Genomic DNA, 20074 nt, shown 5'->3' on the forward strand with positions numbered 1-20074 from the left:
GTAGAAGTCCTAGTGTCTTATTTAAAATTTACAGAGCATAAAAAGCTAAACTGTTATATTAAAGTAAAACATAAAAATATGAAATAATCTGCAGTATTCACAAAATATAAGTAAAATAATGCTTTGAAGCAATGAAGGATGTATTTTTTCATTCATGCTATCTCAGTAATTATCATTAGATTTTCATTTATGTGTTATTTTATGAAGTCATATAAATCAGAACTTCCACAGGCTAAAGTCCCTTAGTATGCTTGAGTCAGACCAGGAACAGAACTCAGGTCTTTTTCCTCAGTCTAGTATATTTGTTACACCATGTCAACTTTCAAATTGTCAGCAAGATGTTTCCTGGTTGTGACTGTTAACTTTACTTCAGAGCTTTACTAATTCCTCACTTGTTTGCTGGAGTTAAGACATAAAATTATCTAATTAACTCTAAAAGTTATTATGTATAATATATGTGAACCCCAATTTTCAATGAATATAATAAATTATATCTGATAAAAACCCACTGAACACAATTTAACTTTAGAATCTTAGAACTGAAAGAATTCTTAATGTATCATGTGGTCTAATTGTTTTTAAAACATTTATCAAACTATCAAAATCAAACTATCAACTCATTTCAATATTGTTACAGTATTAATATAAACTACTATTGAGAAAATTATAGCCCAATGTAAACTATCTTTTCTGATTACACACAGCTGATAAAGGGCAGTGTCAGATTTTCTAACTTTGTCTTGTGATATCCAAGAAATCTTGTACTTGTGACATTATAGCAACTGACAGGCACAGATATATATCTACTCATTTTATCACTTTGCTTTGCTCATTTATTTTTTGATAGGAATTAATGTTTACTGCTTAATGTATATAAATAAAATTATTTTCATTTAAAGTCACTTAAAGTCATAGATAACTTACAATAAAAAGTATCTAAAACTCATAATTTCATAGATTTAGTTTTCATAGACTATGAACTTTTTAAATTAAGTGAGCTAGATAGGTAAATGCAATCTTTTATAACAAAGTAATAGATGGTTCACTGGACACCTTAGTTTTAATCCAAATTAAAGAAAAGATAAAGATTTTCCATCTGGATAATTCTATTCAATACAAACATCCAGCAGACACGACACAATAGGAATAATTTTTGACAACTTACCTGAGGCATCAGTGACTTAGCTGTCATGTAAGACTCTTCAGCTTCTTTGGTTCTATTTAAATTTTTGTAAGTTCTTCCTACATTCATGTGGGCGCCAATATCATCTAAAATAAAAAAATCACTTGTTGGCAGATACACTAACTAGTGTCCCGTGTAAACTATCACTGCTACTAAGAAGACATGTCTTGAGCAGCAAACTAAGCAAAAAACGCAAAATCAGGCAATAGGTCCTGCTTTCTCCTTAAAGCTCTTCTAATACAACTTACTACAACTTATGAGCAAGGCTACACTAGAAGACTATTTACAAAGTACTGGAAGAACAGGAGACCACATATGACATGAAAAAAACCTATCTGAATGGTTCCTGGAAGGGTTAAGAGACAAGACAGGAGAAATAAAAGTAATGAAGGAATCTACGTTTTGTTTTTCTTCACTATATTTTACTGTCTTATACTAAAGCTTACTTCCATTTCCTTAATCACATGGCTTTGGAATTCACTCAGAAAGTATGGCTCAACTCTAAAGGTGAAAAGGATCACTGTGATTCCCAGAATAATCTCAAGTATTACAAATTGCAAATATGCATCCACGGTGGGAAAGGGGCAAAGAGACTGTGAAAAACTTTGGAACTTTAAAAAAAATTTTTGTGAATATGGTTAGAGTGTAAGTTATCAGGATTCTATAGTATTATTTAAGACGCAGCAGCCCAGCTCCCTTAAATGATGATATATAACCATATAATTTAATTAAAATTTTTAAAAAGGTTGTGTTAATATCAGAATGTCAGGAAGTTTTGTCTCATTTTGTGATACAGAAAATTGAGCCCTCAGCAAATCTGTTCAGAGACAGAAAAATATGCAATTTAAATTACAAAGATATGAGGGTTCACTGTACACTAGTTTTAAGATATACTTTCCAGTAAATATTTCAAAGGTTTGGAATAAAGATAGAAAGAAGGGAGATCTTAATTTAGACAAATTTTACTCAACATGAATCGCTAACAGACATGACAGGTTTCAAATTATGATTACTACTTGCCTGTGACACCGATGATCATTTTGCAATTGTGGAATAGTTCTCTGCCTGCAACTCCCAGGACACATAGGGGCCAAGCATTTATATCTTAGGCATTCCCCTAGGAGGAGAGTAACAGTCCTAAGATCTTGCTATATTATGTTTCAGGTTGGCAATTGTGTGTACTGCACAAAAGCTGTTAGATGCAATACAGCTTCAGTTAGAGAGCTAAGGGACAAGATTAGGGGAAAAAGGTTGATTTTTTTGTTTTTAGATACATTACTGAATCTCATGGGGTTTCAGGAGGGGGTCAAGTCAAAAAGAAAAAAAATGCTTCCCAATACTGGTTGCATTCAGAATACTTGTGTAGCTTTGAAAAATTCAGACATCTTATCCCACTCAGTTCTATCAAAACAGAATCTTCACAAATAGGACTGCAAAGATGTTTTTTTAAAAGTTTCAGAGGCAATTCTAATGTAGAGCGAAGGTTGAAATACACTGCATTACCAAGAGCATATAGAGTTTTGCTCTTAAAAAGCTCTTTTTTAAAAATCTACTTTTTATTGAAGCATAGTTGAATTACAATGTTGTGTGAATTACTGCAGTACAGCAAAGTGCCTCAGTTACACACACATAACCACTCTTTTTCATTCTTTTCCATTATGGTTTATCAAAGGATATTGAATATAATTTCCTATGCTATACAGTAGGATCTTATGTATCCAAGCTCTTTATTTTTTTTAAACATCAGATAAATCTATACCAATTACTCTAGAGATCAGAAATTTACCCATAAAAAAACTAAAGAGTGTACAGAACCTGAAAAACTTAATTATATAGTGAAAATTTAATCTAAGAAAAGAATAAACTGGAAGTTTAAGTAAATAAAAGTGCAAGTAGGTCAGCTAAATATTTAATATATCACTGAAAGGAGCCCCGATTAATCTTAGAAAAGAAAGAGGTTATCCATTAGGATGAAAGACATGGCAAATTACTACACACTGGTCAGGTTCTTAGAATTATGGCAAGGAGGTATTGATGAAGACTACAGACATTCAGTAAGGCATCCTTACTTTCTCAAAGAACAAAGATAGAAATTAGATAGCTTTTGGCATCAAAAGAACTACATGACACATCTAAAAGGAAAAAAAAATGAAAAAACACAATTTTTAAAGCAATTTTCTATATAAGTTACAAAGTTTTAAGATTCCAGGAAGAAACAGCATTACTGTTAAAGTAAATTTAAATTTGGAAAAAAAAAAAGTAAGCAAGCAGGCAAAATATAAAAATCAGTTACATTTGAATGACCAAGAAGCTACAGAGTTTCCAAAACAATCTTGCTATTGAGTGCACCAGCCAAACCAACAGCAGCATGAATTTAGCAGTCTGTCTTTAATTCAACTTAAAGGAGGACTGGCAAATATCAGGCAACTCTGTGCCTAATAATTCTTCAGCCATCAGCAGTAGAGCTACGTATTCTCACACCGATAGCCTAGGCATCTGTGTTGCTTTCCCATTATTTCCTGTGCACAAATTTGTCAATTTATTTAAAAAGATAAATTATAAACATCTGGAAACTTCTGAAAACTTCAAAAATCATTCCCTTCTTGATGGCATCAAATCTGAACTACAGGCCCATGATTGTTTTCTGATATAAACAGTCTCAAAGCTTTGCTGGAGTTAGATAAAAATGAAATTACTGATTTTAAGGCAAAAATAAACCATAGGGGAAATCTGGTGTTTCCTGAGAAAAATCTACCCTTACAATGTGTTTATGGAAACTTTAATTCTATTTGCAAAAATTTAAGCTTGTGAATTGATATTTTAAAAACACTTGTAACCATCAAAACAAACAAACAAAAACCCATAATCAATTGTTTGTGTAACATGCATGTCGCCTGGTCAAAGACCACTCTGTACTTTATATTCTTTTTCTGGCTAAGCAAGAAAAGCCTTCAGATTGAATGTCTTCTTTTTTTGTTTTTTTTTAAGCTACTTTAAATGTTAAGAATCTCTACTCTCTGTGATCCCACACTTCTCTAGGGTTTTAATTACTACCTACATGCTTGTTACTTCAAATCTTTATCTTTAGTCCTGACGATTCATTCCCCTTATCTCCAAACTTATAGATCTGTCTCCATCTGTACATCTAATAGGGACACAAAGACTTGATTTCCTCCTCTCCATGTTGTTTCACCTGTCAAACCTATCTATGAAGAACATAGCTGAAAAACACAGAATGCGCCAGAAGTCTCTGAATGCCAAATTCAATGTTTCTAAGATTACACACTTTTTCATAATAAATTGTAATAAATGATTTGCCTATTTTTCTAGCTCACTGCTTATTATTAATAGAAACAACAACTTTGAGAGGATAGTAGGTAAGTCATACTAAAGGAGATAGGTTTAGTAGTATCTCAAAAACAGCCAAAAGTGACAACTGACAATGAGAGGAAAAATGATTTTAAGCTAAACATCCATAATTTACATCCACTGGTAAAGAACCCGCCTGCCAATGCAGGAGACACCAAAGACGTGGGTTTGATCCCTGGGCTGGGAAGATTACCTGGAGGAGGGCACGGCAACACACTCCAGTATTCTTGCCCAGAGAATTCCATGGACAGAGGAGCCTGGTGGGCTACAGTCTATGGGGTCGCACAGAGTTGGATACGAATGAAGCTACTCAGCACTGGCTGCTGCTGCTGCTAAGTCACTTCAGTCGTGTCCGACCCTGTGCGACCCCACAGACGGCAGCCCACTAGGCTCCCCCGTCCCTGGGATTCTCCAGGCAAGAACACTGGAGTGGGTTGCCATTTCCTTCTCCAATGCATGAAAGTGAAAAGTGAAAGTGAAGTCGCTCAGTCCTGTCCGACTCTCAGCGACCGCATGGACTGCAGCCCACCAGGCCCCTCGGTCCATGGGATTTTCCAGGCAAGAGTACTGGAGTGGGGTGCCATTGCCTTCTCCAACTTAGCAGTAGCATGCAGCACCAAACACAATTTCATTCAGTTTCAACAATACAATGAGACAGAAATTACTGTGCAATTTAGGATAAGTCTGAAGGGGCCTAAATCCCATCTCCTAAGTCTCAAAGTCCCCGCATGCCTGACATAAAGATGACTTTGCTTCTCTAAAAACTCCCAGAATGAACCTAAAAGGCTTTAGAAAGCAATGAATTAAAACTGCCAGAGTTAGTGACCACTGACTGTGTATAAAACTGTGCTAGATGATGTAGGAGGTAAGAAGATGAGCCAAATGTTCATGCTACCCCTAGGGAGCCCCATAGTTTAAATGTAACATACATATTTTAAATAAATAAATATTTTAAATAAACATTTAAGTAACAGATATCACAGGAAAGATATCAAAGTTGTAAGGAGTCTTGAAGATGAGAAACATTTGCTTCTAATTGGAAAGATAGAAGGGTTTTTTTTCCCCTCTAGTAAGAAGAGAAGCCATGTGAGATGGCTTGTAAGAGATGGGTAGGATATGGTGGAAGGTGGATTGGAAGGAAAGGAGAAGGGAGGAATTCTAGGTTCAAACAACATGAACAAATGCAAAGAGGTGAGGAAGCCCACCACATATGCCCTATATTTCAAGAGAAAACTAAACTGCATGAAGAGCCAGGGGAGATAAAACTGGAAAGATGGCCAGACCATCAGTTATACATTTCTACAACATTCTCTAACTAGAATTCAGCTTTGCCTTGGGGAAACTGGTAGTTTTTCCAAGTGATGACTGTGATCTTTTTATCTTTTGCAACACTGGGCCTGGAGTTAAGTGTCCTCCTAGATCCATACCACTTGCAGACCACTGCTACTGCTTAAAACCACTCCTTTCTGAATTTCAGGTCATTACACTCTGTTATCCAATATCCCTCCTTATTGTAGTGACCAATTGCAAGCTTCTGGTTCCTTGTTGTTCTCACCTTCTCTCCAACATCACACAGTTGTCAAAATTCTTTAGTGGTTTCAAATCTATGTAAGGTGTATCTTCTAATACTAGCTTTGATATCCTTTCTTCCAGTGATTTTCACCCCCATTCTCCTTTAATTAGTCAGTTCAATGGTCACAGTCTTGTCCAGCACAAACATAGGGGGCCATGCACAGCACTCCGCACCCCACCAAGTATATTGAGAAATGTGTGTGTGTGGTTTTGGTTACTGTGCTGAATGGAAAATAATGAGTATATTTGGTAGGTGAGGGCCATATTTGGTACATACCCTGGAATACAGACAGTTCTGCATACTTGAAATGCCAACAGCATTTCTACTGAAAACAAGCAATGCTTCAGCTAGACCCTCCTCAGAAACCAACAATTTCAGATCTATAAACCACTCATCTGACCATCTTTCCCTCATGTTTCACCCTCTCTCACATCTCTTCATAACCAGCTTAGACTATGTCTCAATATTCCCTTAACCTTTTGTTTAGTAGTACACATCTGACAAAACCCTAATCCTGTTTAACCAAATTCTCTGTGCCTGTCTATACTATATATAAAGTAGTGGGAGAAAAACATAACCACATCAATCGGTTTAATTTTAATTAAGCACTGCTAGCCTCAAGAACGGTGTTACAGCTGCTTGGCAATCATACTGCGTTTTCCTAGTCTATACATTTTCCAGATCTTAGTTTCTCAATACGTGATTCATGGGCTAAGTATCACCTAGGAACTTATTAGAAATGCAGAACTTCAGGCCCTACTCAAAATCTCTATACACCAGAACATGCACCATTAGATCTCCAGGTGATTCACACACACATTCAAGTTTCTGAAGCCATGTCCTATATGACTACTTCAGACTCTCTCCTGGTCTTAGATCTCCAGAACGTCCTCTCCCTTCCCCACACTCTACTGTTGATCCTGCTTTTATGTCACTGAGAAAACAACCAAAGAATAACTTCCAGAAGTTATCTGTCTATGATTCACCTGCCTATCTATACTCATGTTTCTGCACTCTGCTTTCCCTGTTACTGTATGGTAACTACTGATTCAGCTGACTGAAATCCTCATCCTGAGTACCAGATCCTAATTATCTATTCATCTATTCAAGAACATCAATCCTTTACTCCATTCCCCAACCTTGAATTACCACTTTGCCCAGCTTCAATGCACTAGTCACATACATGCCTTGTTTCTTTCATCTTTAAAACCAAAACAAACAAAAAAATAAAACCCAAAACCCCCAGCTTCCTACTGCCCTCTCTTGACCCCACACTCAACACCAACACATCTTATCAGTTTTTAATATCAACTGCCTCCAGTTCTTCTTCTACCCTAACAGGCCTTTGTATCTATCACTCCACCAAAACTGCTCATCAGTGCCATCCAACAATCTGTATTTAAAAACATCCCTAAATGTCTGATATAAATAGCTCTAACATATAACCCAATTCAAAAAATAAGCCAGCACCAAACATTATAGTATTCAAGTCAGTTGGAATAAAGCTTGAAAATAAACTCCACCTACTTTCTACAAATGTAATCAAATTTTCAAAAAGAAAACAAACTATTAACAATAGCTTTATTAATCAATAATGCTTACCTGGCTGAACATGCGTAGCCTGTAAGAAGTATTTCAAAGCTCTCTCAAAGTTTTTTTCATTTTCCAGAGCATGACCCACATTATTCCATAATTTGGCATTATTTTTATTTACCTTAAATACAGAAGTACAGATAGAAATTAGTTAAATTTTAAAAAATGAGTCTAATTAACACAGATTTTGTTTGGTATACTATTAGGAAAGGAGTACTCCATAGAAGTGTCTATGAATGGACGAAGGTAGTTCAAAGGTACAAACTTCTGAGTTACAAGTAAGGTCTAAGGATGCAAATATATAGAACAGGGAATACAGTTAACCGTACTATATTGCATGTTTGAAAGTTGATAAGAAAGTAGATTTTAGAAGTTCTCATCACAAGAAAAAAAAGTAACTAAATGAAGTGATGGATGTTAATTTATTCTGGTAATTGTTATATATATATAAAAATAATTATATTATACACTTTAAAGTTAAGATGAAGTTATGTGTCAATTATATCCCCCAAAACTGGAAATCATTCAGATTTCTTTCAGAGGAAAAAAAGTGTATGTACGTGTGTGTGTATATGTATATATATAACTCCATATATGTAACTCCAATTAACACAGATAACTATCTGATATATTATTAGGAATAGAGTGTTCCATGGAGATGAAGAAGGGGTCAAAAAGAAAACGGCTTCATGAAATTTAACCTCTCCTCCTTTTCAACATCAACATGCTAAAACTTCAGTTCATCTATTTTATATATTAAAATTTTACTTCATCAAAGCATAGAGTTGTTTGAAAATTCCTGCTCTATTATTTATAGTCTTTTGGGAAAGAAGGAATTTGCACGAGAGAACATGTTTAAACACTGCACTGATGACTTATTTTGAGGCTTGACATAAAGCTACTTATGTAGTCTATTAGAATAATGGGAACTGTGCAGAGTACAGAAACAGCCAAAAAGGAAGTTAAGAGTTTAAAGATTTGAAGAAAAGAAGCAACTGAAAAAAAATCTTTGCTTATAACTTTTACAGAAAACAAATCATATGATTTTTAAAAGAACTTTTCTCATTTATATTGTCCATTCCATAGAGATGCAACATCCCTCCTGTCTGCCAGTACCTATCTTTCCTATAGTTTTATAACCATTGGTTATCCTCAGTATGATAGGGTGCCATTTTCTGCCATGTATTTTATTTCATTGAATTTAAGATGCCATCAGTTGTAAGGCTCATCGTTATCTTATATATCATTAAGAAACAAAAAAGGTCATTAATTGTAAGATGCCTTTCACTGTAAGATTTATTCTGATTTCAGACATGTTAAAAGCTTAAAAAAAAAAGTACACCTTAAGAATAAATGAAACAAAGTATTCACATTTAAACATTTTATCATTTCAGCATCTAACAATTGTATAGCATTTGGTGAATTATTCATATATGCTCCAGACATACAACTAAGTACTATTCAGAGCACTGGTTATGGTATAGATTATACAAAGAACAAATTATTTTTATAAATTTTTTGATGACGTATGTAACATTGAGAATTAACTGTCTAGTTAAAAATAAAGTTAGAACACTGTAGCAGAAATGGCAATAGGAAATAATCGGTGATATATTTTGAATAACATTTTACCTTCAAGGCTGACATAAACAGCGTATATTCAGACTCCCAATCCCAATTCCTGTGGAGTGTTTTTAAGGCATGAGTGAATATCACCAAAGATAGACAAACCCAGGATAACTTTTTAAATACACTGTTTAAGGAAGAAAAAGCAGAACAAAAAAAACATTGTCTTCATCACCAAAAAGAGGTAAGAAATACGTTAAATATCTCTAAACGTTGTGTTTGAATTTATTCTAAAGACTAGGGATTGTTCTAATAATCATCCAGCTTGAGAGAGAATAACACCAAAACAATTAAACATTATAAACACTACTGTATAAAGTTCAATGACAAAAAAACTGATAAACCAAATTTTTAATTGTGACTTCTTACAGTTCTTTTGTATCATTACCTATAACCTGAATACTCTTAGTGGTGTTTATAAAGGGTCAATCTTATCCCTGGCTATATTTAAAACCATTACTGCTTACAATATACACCACAGGTGATCATGATATTCTTCAAAGAATCTTTTGTGTATGTGTGTGTGGCTGTGCTGGGTCTTCGCTGCATACAGCTTTCTTTAGTTGCGGTGTGCAGGCTTCTCAACGTGGTGGCTATCCTTGCCACAGAGCATGGACTCTGGGGCACGTGGGCTCAAAAGCTGTGGTGCGCAGGCCTAGCTGCCCTATGCACGTGGGATCTTAGTTTCTGAACCAGGGACTGGATGTCTCCCCTGCACTGGCTGAGGGATTCTTAACAAGTAGACCACCAGGGAAGTCCCAGAATTTTACATTTTAAAAAGCTAGAATTATTCATTAAAAGTCATAGTAAAATTAACCCTTTATAAAATAGATGCAAATTACTTCCACAGCTTTAGGTTAATCACTTGGGACACAATTTGTCACTTACACAACGATCGTTATACTTCGATAATCACTATGATCTTATTTGGTATTAGTAGGATTAATGTTCTTTGAGCTTTTGCTTTTTGCCTCAGTTACAAAGTTCTGTTTCTTTCACTTTCATAGATCCACTTAGCCAGGATAAAAGTACATGGATCAGAAGGACCATGGACATGAGAGATAGTCAGATATAAATTTAAATCAAGACTCTGCTGTTTACTAGCTGTGTGGTCTTTTGTAATTCAGGTAACTTATATGAGCTTCAATTTTCAAATGTGCAAAATGAAGTTAAGGGATTTCTAGATTAAACGAGAAAACAAATCTACATAAATGTATTACAGAGCTGACACATGGGAGGCACTACAAGATTGGTAGTGATTATAACTGGATACATGGGTAGAAGCTACGAGAAAGTTTATATTAGAGTGAAAATTGTAGTCATGGATGAGACTGTCAGGGAGAACATGCAATGTGAGAAAAACAGCTATTTGTAAAACCCTGAGAAATAAAAAACATTTAAAGAGCTGGTACAACAGCAAGAATGTGAAAAGAGGTTGAGCAGAAATGAACACAGGTGGCGGAGAGTCAGGACAGAGACTTTGACAGCTGCCAGGAGATACACTTTAAACCAAGCAGGGACCGGATTTGGCCATAAGACTCAACGTGTTACAAAACAGTCAAGTGATGAAGACAAGTCAATTCTGTGGGTTGAAAGGGGACAGGAAAGTAAGAAAAAAGAAACAGTGACTATTTTTTGCATATACAATCAGTGATTATTCTGTTCCTTAACAGTGAGTTTAAGGCAACTAGAACATGGTGGTTTCTATGAAGCAAGAAATTACTTTTACTTTCTATATGCATTTTACATGTATTAATCCAATATGACTCATTTAAGACGACTGTATCTTAATTCATTACATATGAAAGCAGCAATGATCATTTGAAACTTTAGTCTCAATAATGTTCTTTGTAGCATCTGCATCTGAATTAAAGTCTCTTATGTGTTAGACTGTAAAATAAAATTATATAAATATGAGGAAAAACATAGATAAGGTAGGAGTTAAGGAGCTAAGGAGACTATCAATGTGAAAAACAAAAAGGTATAAAAAGATGACATAAAAATAGAACAAACATTTTAAACACTTAAATGCATCATACTAAATTCTACAGTTAGTAAGCATTAAATGCACTAACATTTTAATTCACCTTTTGTTTGATATTTTCTGCCATCCATGGGCTACCAAAATACAGAACCCCATGCTAGGAACATATAATACTCGTTCAGCAACAACAAATCCAACTGGGAAAAAAAGATTTGATGCAGGAATAAATGGTAATGCCATTAAACAAAGTGCCTACAAAGAGAAAAAAGATAATTTATTAAATTAAAAAATATACACACAGCAACAGTCAAATCCAAATATTTTATCATTTAATTTGGATAATACTGGTGGATCAATTTTAATAACACTATAAAGAATACTGATTTAAACACAGAGAAGGAAACTTAAGGATGGTAACAATAAACATGAGGATGTATGTCAGCAAGGTGAGATGACATCTTCCTAAACACTAGAGCTTACACCTCAGCCTCATCAAATAAAAAATTTTTGAAAATATATCTAAAAAAAAATCAGTACTTTTTATATGTCTAACTAATGTGCGCAAAGAGTCAGACATGACTGAGCGATTAACATTTTACATAACTTATGTGCACGTGGTAAAAATAAACTGACAGGAAAAGATATCAGTATTACTACTATGTGTAAAGAATACTGGAAATTGATCAGCTACGTTTCAACAAGACAGTAGACTACTTCTATACGTTACTTCAGCGTTGCTCTGCATAGTATTCTGATAGGTCACATACATTTAACAGACTTAGTATATGAATAAAAATAAAACTGGCCCCTTTAAATCAAGTCACTTATTCCGTAAGAATTTCTAAATTTCCAACACTGTGCACTGTGTTAGAAATAAACATCACAAAATGCTTAGATGTTTTTGCCATTTTGAAAATGGGATGGCATACGGTTTCCAGATTACAGTCATTACAAAAGATAAGAGAAAATAACTAGCACACAAATAACTTATGGAAAGAAATAAGCTGGTTGTCAGTAGGACATCTGTTTCTACGGACATCTGCTTCCATATTCTCTTACTCTGATTTGTTTTATAGTACCTTGTGGAATAAATATGTTGTTTTTTCAATTTCAGAAGTCTGAGAGTCTTCTAACAGTTTGAGACAAACCAATGCTTCTTATTATACTTTACTACTGAAAATCAATGTAGAAATGTAAATAGTGAAAAGAATACTTTCTCCATGAATCACAAATTAGTAATTTGTAATGATCCAACACTGAATCTGAAGAAAAGCACTACCATCAAACTGCTCATTTATTAGCAATTTGTAAGTCTGAAATTTTAGTGCTTTCTTTCTATTCAAAAAGGTAAAACATTAAGAGTGCATAATTCACTTTCCACTTTCCAGAAATGTTTGACAAAAACAACCAGGTAGCTGTGAAACAGAGGTATTTGTTCCTAAATACATGATCCTTTTTAAAAAAATTTCCTGTTAATTCATGGATGCCCTAAGGCAATTTCATTTGAAAGAATAAAGTGTTAAATTCATCCAAAGAGGCATCATGGATTGATGAATAAGCTACACAAAAAAAGAAAAGCCATCTCTCAAAAAAAAATCTATTGATTCTTCAATAAGAAATGTCTCAATGATTGACTTACTCAGATGTTCTAATACGCTGTTACTGTATGCCAACCAAGTTAACTATAATGCAATATCTTCTCAAAGAATGGAAAGAGCGAAGAGTTCTGGAGGCAAATCTGGAGTAAACTACTCCAATCACCTTGTGACTCCATTTTTTTAAATAAATAAATGGATTAACTACTTATACTATTGAGATACACATGACATCTTATTTATTAAGTGCTTAACATACCTGGTGCTTGCTAGACACTCCTTTGGTTTACTTACCTCTTTCAGATAGCTTCAAATAATATTACCACTAAAAACAGTATGTTTAGTTTTATACATACATTAATTTATTTTCAGACTATTTTCTATAATAGATTATTACAAGCTATTGAATATAGTTTTCTATTTTTTATTTTATGTATAGTATCAATAGCTTGTATCTGTTAATGCTATATTCCAAATTTATCCCACTTCTTCCTCCCCTTTCCCACATTGCTAAATTGCTAAGAGTCCTGTCCAACTCTTTCGCGACCCCATGGACTGTAGCCCGCCAGGCTCTGTCCACGGGATTTCCCATGCAAGAATACTGGAGTGGGTTGCCATTTCCTACTCCAGGGGATCTTCCTGACCCAGGGATCAAACCTGTGGCTCCTGGGTCTTGCACTGGCAGATAGATTCTTTACCACTGAGACACCAGGCAAGACCCTTCCCCTTTGGTAGCTAACTTTGTTTTCTACAAAACTAACACAGTATCATAAATTGACTCTATTTCAATTTCAAAAAATTTAAGAGTATGTTTAGGACTATATTTAAAGCAGTTATACCTAAAGTCACAAGGGTTCCTTTTTTATACATACAAAATATAACATAATTAATGTAAATCTATGTTAATTTCATTGGCAATATCCGTTCTATTTTTTATTGTTTCCATTATACAAATCATTATTTTACTTGCCAAAACTTTGTATTTAACTACTCTTTATTTTGCTTTTTAGTAGAAACTCAGTTTTAGATATATTCTACCATGTATCTGCTTCGTTTTTATTTATGTGAGCTGCAAAGCATCATTAGACAAAGTCCCAAAGCAAAAATAAATCTTTATCATCATAAATTCATAATCAACTTCAAATTAAATCCTTAAGATTGCTCAAGATTCTAGGTTTCTTTGGTAGGCTCACTCTCACTCTCTTTTACTATTTTCAATCTTGACTATTTTTCTCAAATTTCTGACCCACATCACTTTTAGGAGGTGACTACACTACCAAACTTTCAGAAAAAACAAAAGCAATAAAACAAGAATTTCTTTAATTCTCTGCTACTAAATCTATTAACATCTACGTTCACGACCATTTCCATCCTTCCTATAACATAAGCAGTGTCTCCATCTATCTGAGGCCAAACCTGAGCTCTACACCTCTAATCTTAAAATCAATCAACCTTTCATTTACCTAATCACTTTCTTATAACAATTTTCTATGCTAAAAACACTTTTGCCTTTCCAACCTTAAAAATCTTCTCCTTTGACAATATTATCTTTAAGTTATCTTAACCATTCATTATGACCCTTAGGTAAAAACAAGTTCCCACACTCTTAGGGAAAGATTTTTGTGGACATGGTTAACAAGCAGTTGGTTGTAACCTCACTTAATGTTTCAACTCAGAGTACCTTTTTGTAAGCAAACCCATTAGTGATATCTCTGTGTATAAAGGTCAGCCAACTGAGTACTCCCATGAAAGTGATTCTAAATGCCAACCAAGCAATTCTTCCCCCCAACATCAACCCACTTCAGCCTCGGAAGGTCCATCAATTCCAGGTCTCTATGCTTCCCCCAAGCCCTGATCCCCCAACAAAAGATCAGTTGCTTTGTTATACTTGAAGCCACTGCCTGACTGGCTATCTTCTCTAAATTAGACCTTGTCTCCTTCTTTGAAACATTCAGTTAAATCATTCCTAAAGGTTACCTACACTAGCAATCTTCCCTTCCTCACCTCCTAATCAAATCACTCCACAGATACAGATTTCATTTAAGTAACTACATGAATGAAAAACGAAGGCGCTCAGTCGTGTCCGACTCTGTGACCCCATGGACTATAGCCTACCAAGTTTCTCCACCCACGGGGTTTTCCAGGCAAGAATACTGGAGTGGGTTGCCATTTCCTTCTCCAGGGGACCTTTCCAACCCAGGGATCAAACCCAGGTCTCCAGCATTGCAGGCAGATGCTTTACAGTCTGAGCCACGAGAGAAGCCAAGTAACTACATAAAAGAAGTCAAATCCAACTGATCTCACTATTTGACAGCAACTGTTGGTGTTAACCATTTTTCCAGAAACGTTTTCCTACCTTTCTGTCCATTTGGTCTATTTCCTATTTGGTACTCTTGCCTGAAAAATCCCATGGATGGAGGAGCCTGGTTGGTTGTAGTCCATGGAGTCGCCAAGAGTCGGACATGACTGAGCGACTTCACTTTCACGCATTGGAGTAGGAAATGGCAACCCACTCCAGTGTTCTTGCCTGGAGAATCCCAGGGACAGGGGAGCCCGGTGGACTGCTGTCTATGGAGTCACACAGAGTCAGACAGGACTTAGCAGCAGCAGCAGCTATTTGGTTTATTTTCCTTTACACAACACCTAAATATGGAAGCTTTTCAAGACTGACTGAGATACAGCCTTCTTCTCTATCATTCTATTCAGCCCCTTCAACTATTTATTGAGGGAAAATTAAGAACAAATAGTCTAAGGCATGCATTACGTGTATGAATTAACTTCTATGCATCTAGAATGGTGATAGCTAGTTACCACCTCCAAGAGATGTGACAAAATCCCAGTTGAGAAAGGCTGCTCTATAACCCCTCCAAAGGTCGTCTTCTTTACATCTTGCTTTCAATTACTATCTCTATGGCAACTGTCAAATTTCTCTGTGGCAATTTATCAAATTTTTTTATGCGTATCTCAGGCTTTGCCACAAAACTCCAGGCACTAAGCGCCATTCAAAATCTCCGTTAGAAAATTTCAAAGATACCTCAAACTCAACAAGTCCAGGCACTAGTAAATATATCTTTCTTCAATCCCTATTGGAGAAGGAAATGGCAATCCACTCCAGTATTCTTGCCTGCAGAATCCTATCGACGGAGAAGCCTGGTGGGCTGCAGTCCACAGGGTCGCAAAGAGTCGGACACGACTGAGTGACTTCACTTCACTTCAATCCCTATAGTCTTTCAAATTTCTCTAGAATGTGAGTTCTCTGGCAATGGGGGTCCTGTATTTCTTTTTACTGTCATATACTCAGTGCCTAAAATGCTCCCTGCTACATAGGCTACAAATCAAAAATTTTATTGAATGAATAAATGAATCTAGTGGCTGCAGCCAGAATATACTTGCAAAGTATTAAAACACTTTCTGGCAAACAGTAAATTCTTAAGAAAATGTTGAAGATGATTATTTTCTTCCATAATTTAAAGAGGCAACACAATTATTATGAGTAAGAAGTGAGGGCAGAGCTAAGAAAACTACAAAGAAACAGATGTCATAAAAACAAAAAAAGACTTTCAAATAATTAGAATTCTCTGAACATAGTCAAGAAATACCTCAGGGAGTAATGAAAGTTTTGCTAATGAAAAATAAAGAGCTATGCATTTCTAGGGGCTTATCTTACATGATCCTCTTCTCTGTGCCAAGAAAACAAAGTAGTATACAGTATACTGAATAATTTCTTTAAAAGGGTGTATAATCTAGTGGGGTAAAGGTAAGAAATAAAAAAAAAAAAATGCTAAAAAGGATGCTCCATGATTTCAGAGTTCCCACCAAATTAGGGAAATTCATAATCACTCTTTGTGTCACATGCTGAATGTGCAGCATTAATCAAACTCTGACATATAATTATAGTATAGCCTAAAATAAGTTCATAAATTAGGATGACACAAACAAAGACAGACAGCAATTTTTCAAAGATGCTTTTGAAAAACTAAAGGCACTCAATTAATAAACTGTATATAGTATCATCTGAAAATTTACGCAACTTTCTTACCATTAAAACAGTCTTGGAGGAATTACTAGGATACCTGAGACTAAATACTCCCAAAGCTCCCAAAAAGCAAAAAAAAATAAACGTGGCAAGATTTCGAACATCTAGAAATGACTCTATCAGTGGTATTGTTCCCATGGTCCAATCACAGCAGAGCTCTGAAGGATTTAATAGAAGCCAAGCATTCACAGGAAGCAGGTAGTTAAAAGTCAGCTGCCTTGTAGGAGTTGGGCTTACAGCAGCTGGGTTATCAAACCTGTGTAAAGAATGAAAAAAAAAAAAAGTTACTGAAATTAAAACACTTTAAACACAAAGTTAATATATAAAAGATACAAATACTGAACAACAATAATAAAAACAGCATTTTACATGTAATCTTGCTAAAGACATAAACTCTTTATGGATACCTTAGATTCTTGCCTGAGTTCAAATTTCTTTATGAAATGTCTAATTGAGAGGTATGATATTTATGAAGAACTGTTTGAGAGGCAAGCAGGTTACCTATTTCTAGTTTATTATGAGAATGATTCAGACAGGTATTCTATAATATTATGACATTCTGTAGAAATGCTTTTATTAAATTATGGCTTTCTGCTTCAATATCATAAGAAAAGTTTTGTACGATTCATTGTTGTATGAATGCTTCTGAGAACACTAATTAATGTTTTCCTTTTAAGAGATGTTTCTTTCATCACCAAATGTTAATGAAAATTATGTTTTCTAGAACTATGTTTTCTTTTGTCACAGAGACAACTAAATCATCTATGAGCTTTTTCTTTTCGTTTTGACTTCTACAAAGCTAAAAACCAAATTCTAGTACAGAGTAGTAACTGCACAGCCATACGGCACATTTTATTTGTGCTCTACTTAATACAACTTATATCCTAGTTTATATAGGCCATGATATATTACTAGTCTGTTTACTGCAAATTAAGTGAAATCATTTTTTAAAAGTACATTTAAATTAATCATTCCAGATTTTTAATTCTTTACACTATGTTCTAAATTGTATTAACATATCTAAATTGTGTTAACATATAGTTGTTTAAATCTTCCCTGGTGACTCAGATGGTAAAGAATCCGCCTGCAAGGTAGGTAGAGTCACTGGGTCAGGAAGATCCACTGGAAAAGGGAATGGCCACCCACTTACGAATTCTCGCCTGAATTCCATGGACAGAAGGAGCCTGTGAGCTACAGCCCACGGGGTCACCAAGAGCTGGACATGACCTCTATCACTTATTTGACTTGGTCTTCTTAAAAATATCAACTGGTTGAGAAAAATGAATTATTTTTTGAACAAATAATATTTTCTAAACTTTCATGCTGTTCTAAGTCGCTTCAGTCGCGTCCGACTCTTTGCAACCCTATGAGCTGTAGCCCTCCAGGCTCTTCTCTCCCTGGGATTCTCCAGGTGAGAATACTGGAGTGGACAGCCAATCCCTTCTCCAAAAGGTTCATACCTCAATATATACATGTATGAAAAATACTATATCTTGAAAGTCAGGATTTGAATTCTCAACATGACCAACAAAACTGAACACAAAACCTTGTCCTGTCATCCACTTGTCAGAGTTCATTTAGAAAGATTAACTATTTAGGATAAATTATTTGATAATTGAACTTCAGTCAAAGAATACATGTCAAAGCAAGTCTAATCATATTACAATCAACCTCAAAGGATAACAGAATAAAATTTATATAACACACGTACATATATACACATTTTAAAATGCTTATATTTGGAAAATACGGTGTTAAACATAACATACTCCATATACCCGTCTACATATATATACAAAAAATAAATACATTCACACCTATAAGGCACACTTTCATATTATAGAACCAGAGATGCAAAAGACTTGATTCAAATTCCCTAAAACAAATGATAAACAGGAAACATTAGGACTAAGGAGTGAAGAAGGAAATACAAAATATCTATCTACAATTCAATCTACTTTCCACACTATCATGCTTAAATGAGCTTTTAGTTTAGCATGGCTAGACTCAGAAGTAAAAATTCTGGTAGTAAAAAGTAAATATTCTTTATAGAAAAAATGCTATTAAGGATAGTTATTATTCAATGGAATATTACTCAGACATAAAAGAACAATGAAATAATACCATTTACACCAACATGGATAGACCTAGAGATTATCATACTTGGTGAAGTAAATTAGGTAGAGAAAACCAAATATCATATGATATCACTTATATGTGGAATCTAAAAGAAGATACAAATGAACTTATTTACTAAACGGAAAGAGACTCAGACATAGAAAACAAATATATGACTACCAAAGGGGAAAAGGTAAGGGAGGGATAAATTAGGAGCTTGGATTTAACAGATATACCTTACTAAATATAAAAGAGATAAACAAAGTCCTATTGCATAGCAAAGAGAACTATATTCAGTATCTTGTAATAACCTATAATGGAAAAAAATTGGGCTTTTGTTTAAAAAAAATTTCTTGCATGTAATGTCAGTCACTTGAATAAAACTATGAATAGGCAACTTTATAAATTTTCTTTTAAACTTTGCATGAGTGAGGTGTGGAAAAATGCTATGAAAGCAGGAAAAAAAAGATAAGAATGTTAAAATTCAGTATAACTTTTGTTTCTAGCCTTAAACAAAATAAAAAAAAAGGAAAAGTAAACTTTCCTTTAACATTCTAAGCATCAAGCAAAGAAGGACAATGACACTTGATTGATAGGAAAAATAAAAACAAAAAACAGATGAGGGAAGTCCTACCTAAAGAGTTTAGAACTTGGATAGAATTTTTAGTCTGTGCAGCAACAAGAGAGAATCTGAGTGGAGACCATTTGTATCCCTAAATTGAGAAGATAGAGCTGGGAGCCCTAGAAGTCCAGGGGGATTAGAATTAGCAGGCAGAATACCAGGAAGAAGAAAACTGTTGAGAAAGAGAACTCATATCTGTAAAGGCTCTCTCTCCAGTTTTCAGTACTAATGAGAACTGATCAGCATATATACACAAAGAAATACCTAAGGACAGTATAGGGGGTTGATTCCTGTCTCCCCAAAGTTTATGTCTACCCAAAACCCCAGAATGTGACTTTATTAGCAAGAAGGTCTTTGTCAATGCAGTCAGAGTTA

The 20074-nt window shown here is 34.7% G+C and overlaps 1 protein-coding gene across 7 annotated transcripts in view; it reads right to left on the bottom strand.

The window, feature by feature from the left end:
* Positions 1–20074, bottom strand: part of TMTC3 (transmembrane O-mannosyltransferase targeting cadherins 3) — a 60047-nt gene that overhangs the window by 8476 nt on the left and 31497 nt on the right. For all 7 annotated transcript variants that reach the window (XM_043447541.1, XM_043447544.1, XM_043447545.1 and 4 more), the window contains 5 exons: positions 16963–17215; positions 11432–11580; positions 9351–9471; positions 7728–7839; positions 1166–1269 (listed from right to left, as the gene is read on the bottom strand). In XM_043447541.1, coding sequence (XP_043303476.1) covers positions 1166–1269; positions 7728–7839; positions 9351–9471; positions 11432–11580; positions 16963–17215 — 739 coding nt within the window. The remainder of the gene's footprint in view (positions 1–1165; positions 1270–7727; positions 7840–9350; positions 9472–11431; positions 11581–16962; positions 17216–20074) is intronic.

Source organism: Cervus canadensis, chromosome 25 (assembly GCF_019320065.1).
Source record: "Cervus canadensis isolate Bull #8, Minnesota chromosome 25, ASM1932006v1, whole genome shotgun sequence".
In the NCBI taxonomy this organism is placed as follows: domain Eukaryota; kingdom Metazoa; phylum Chordata; class Mammalia; order Artiodactyla; family Cervidae; genus Cervus; species Cervus canadensis.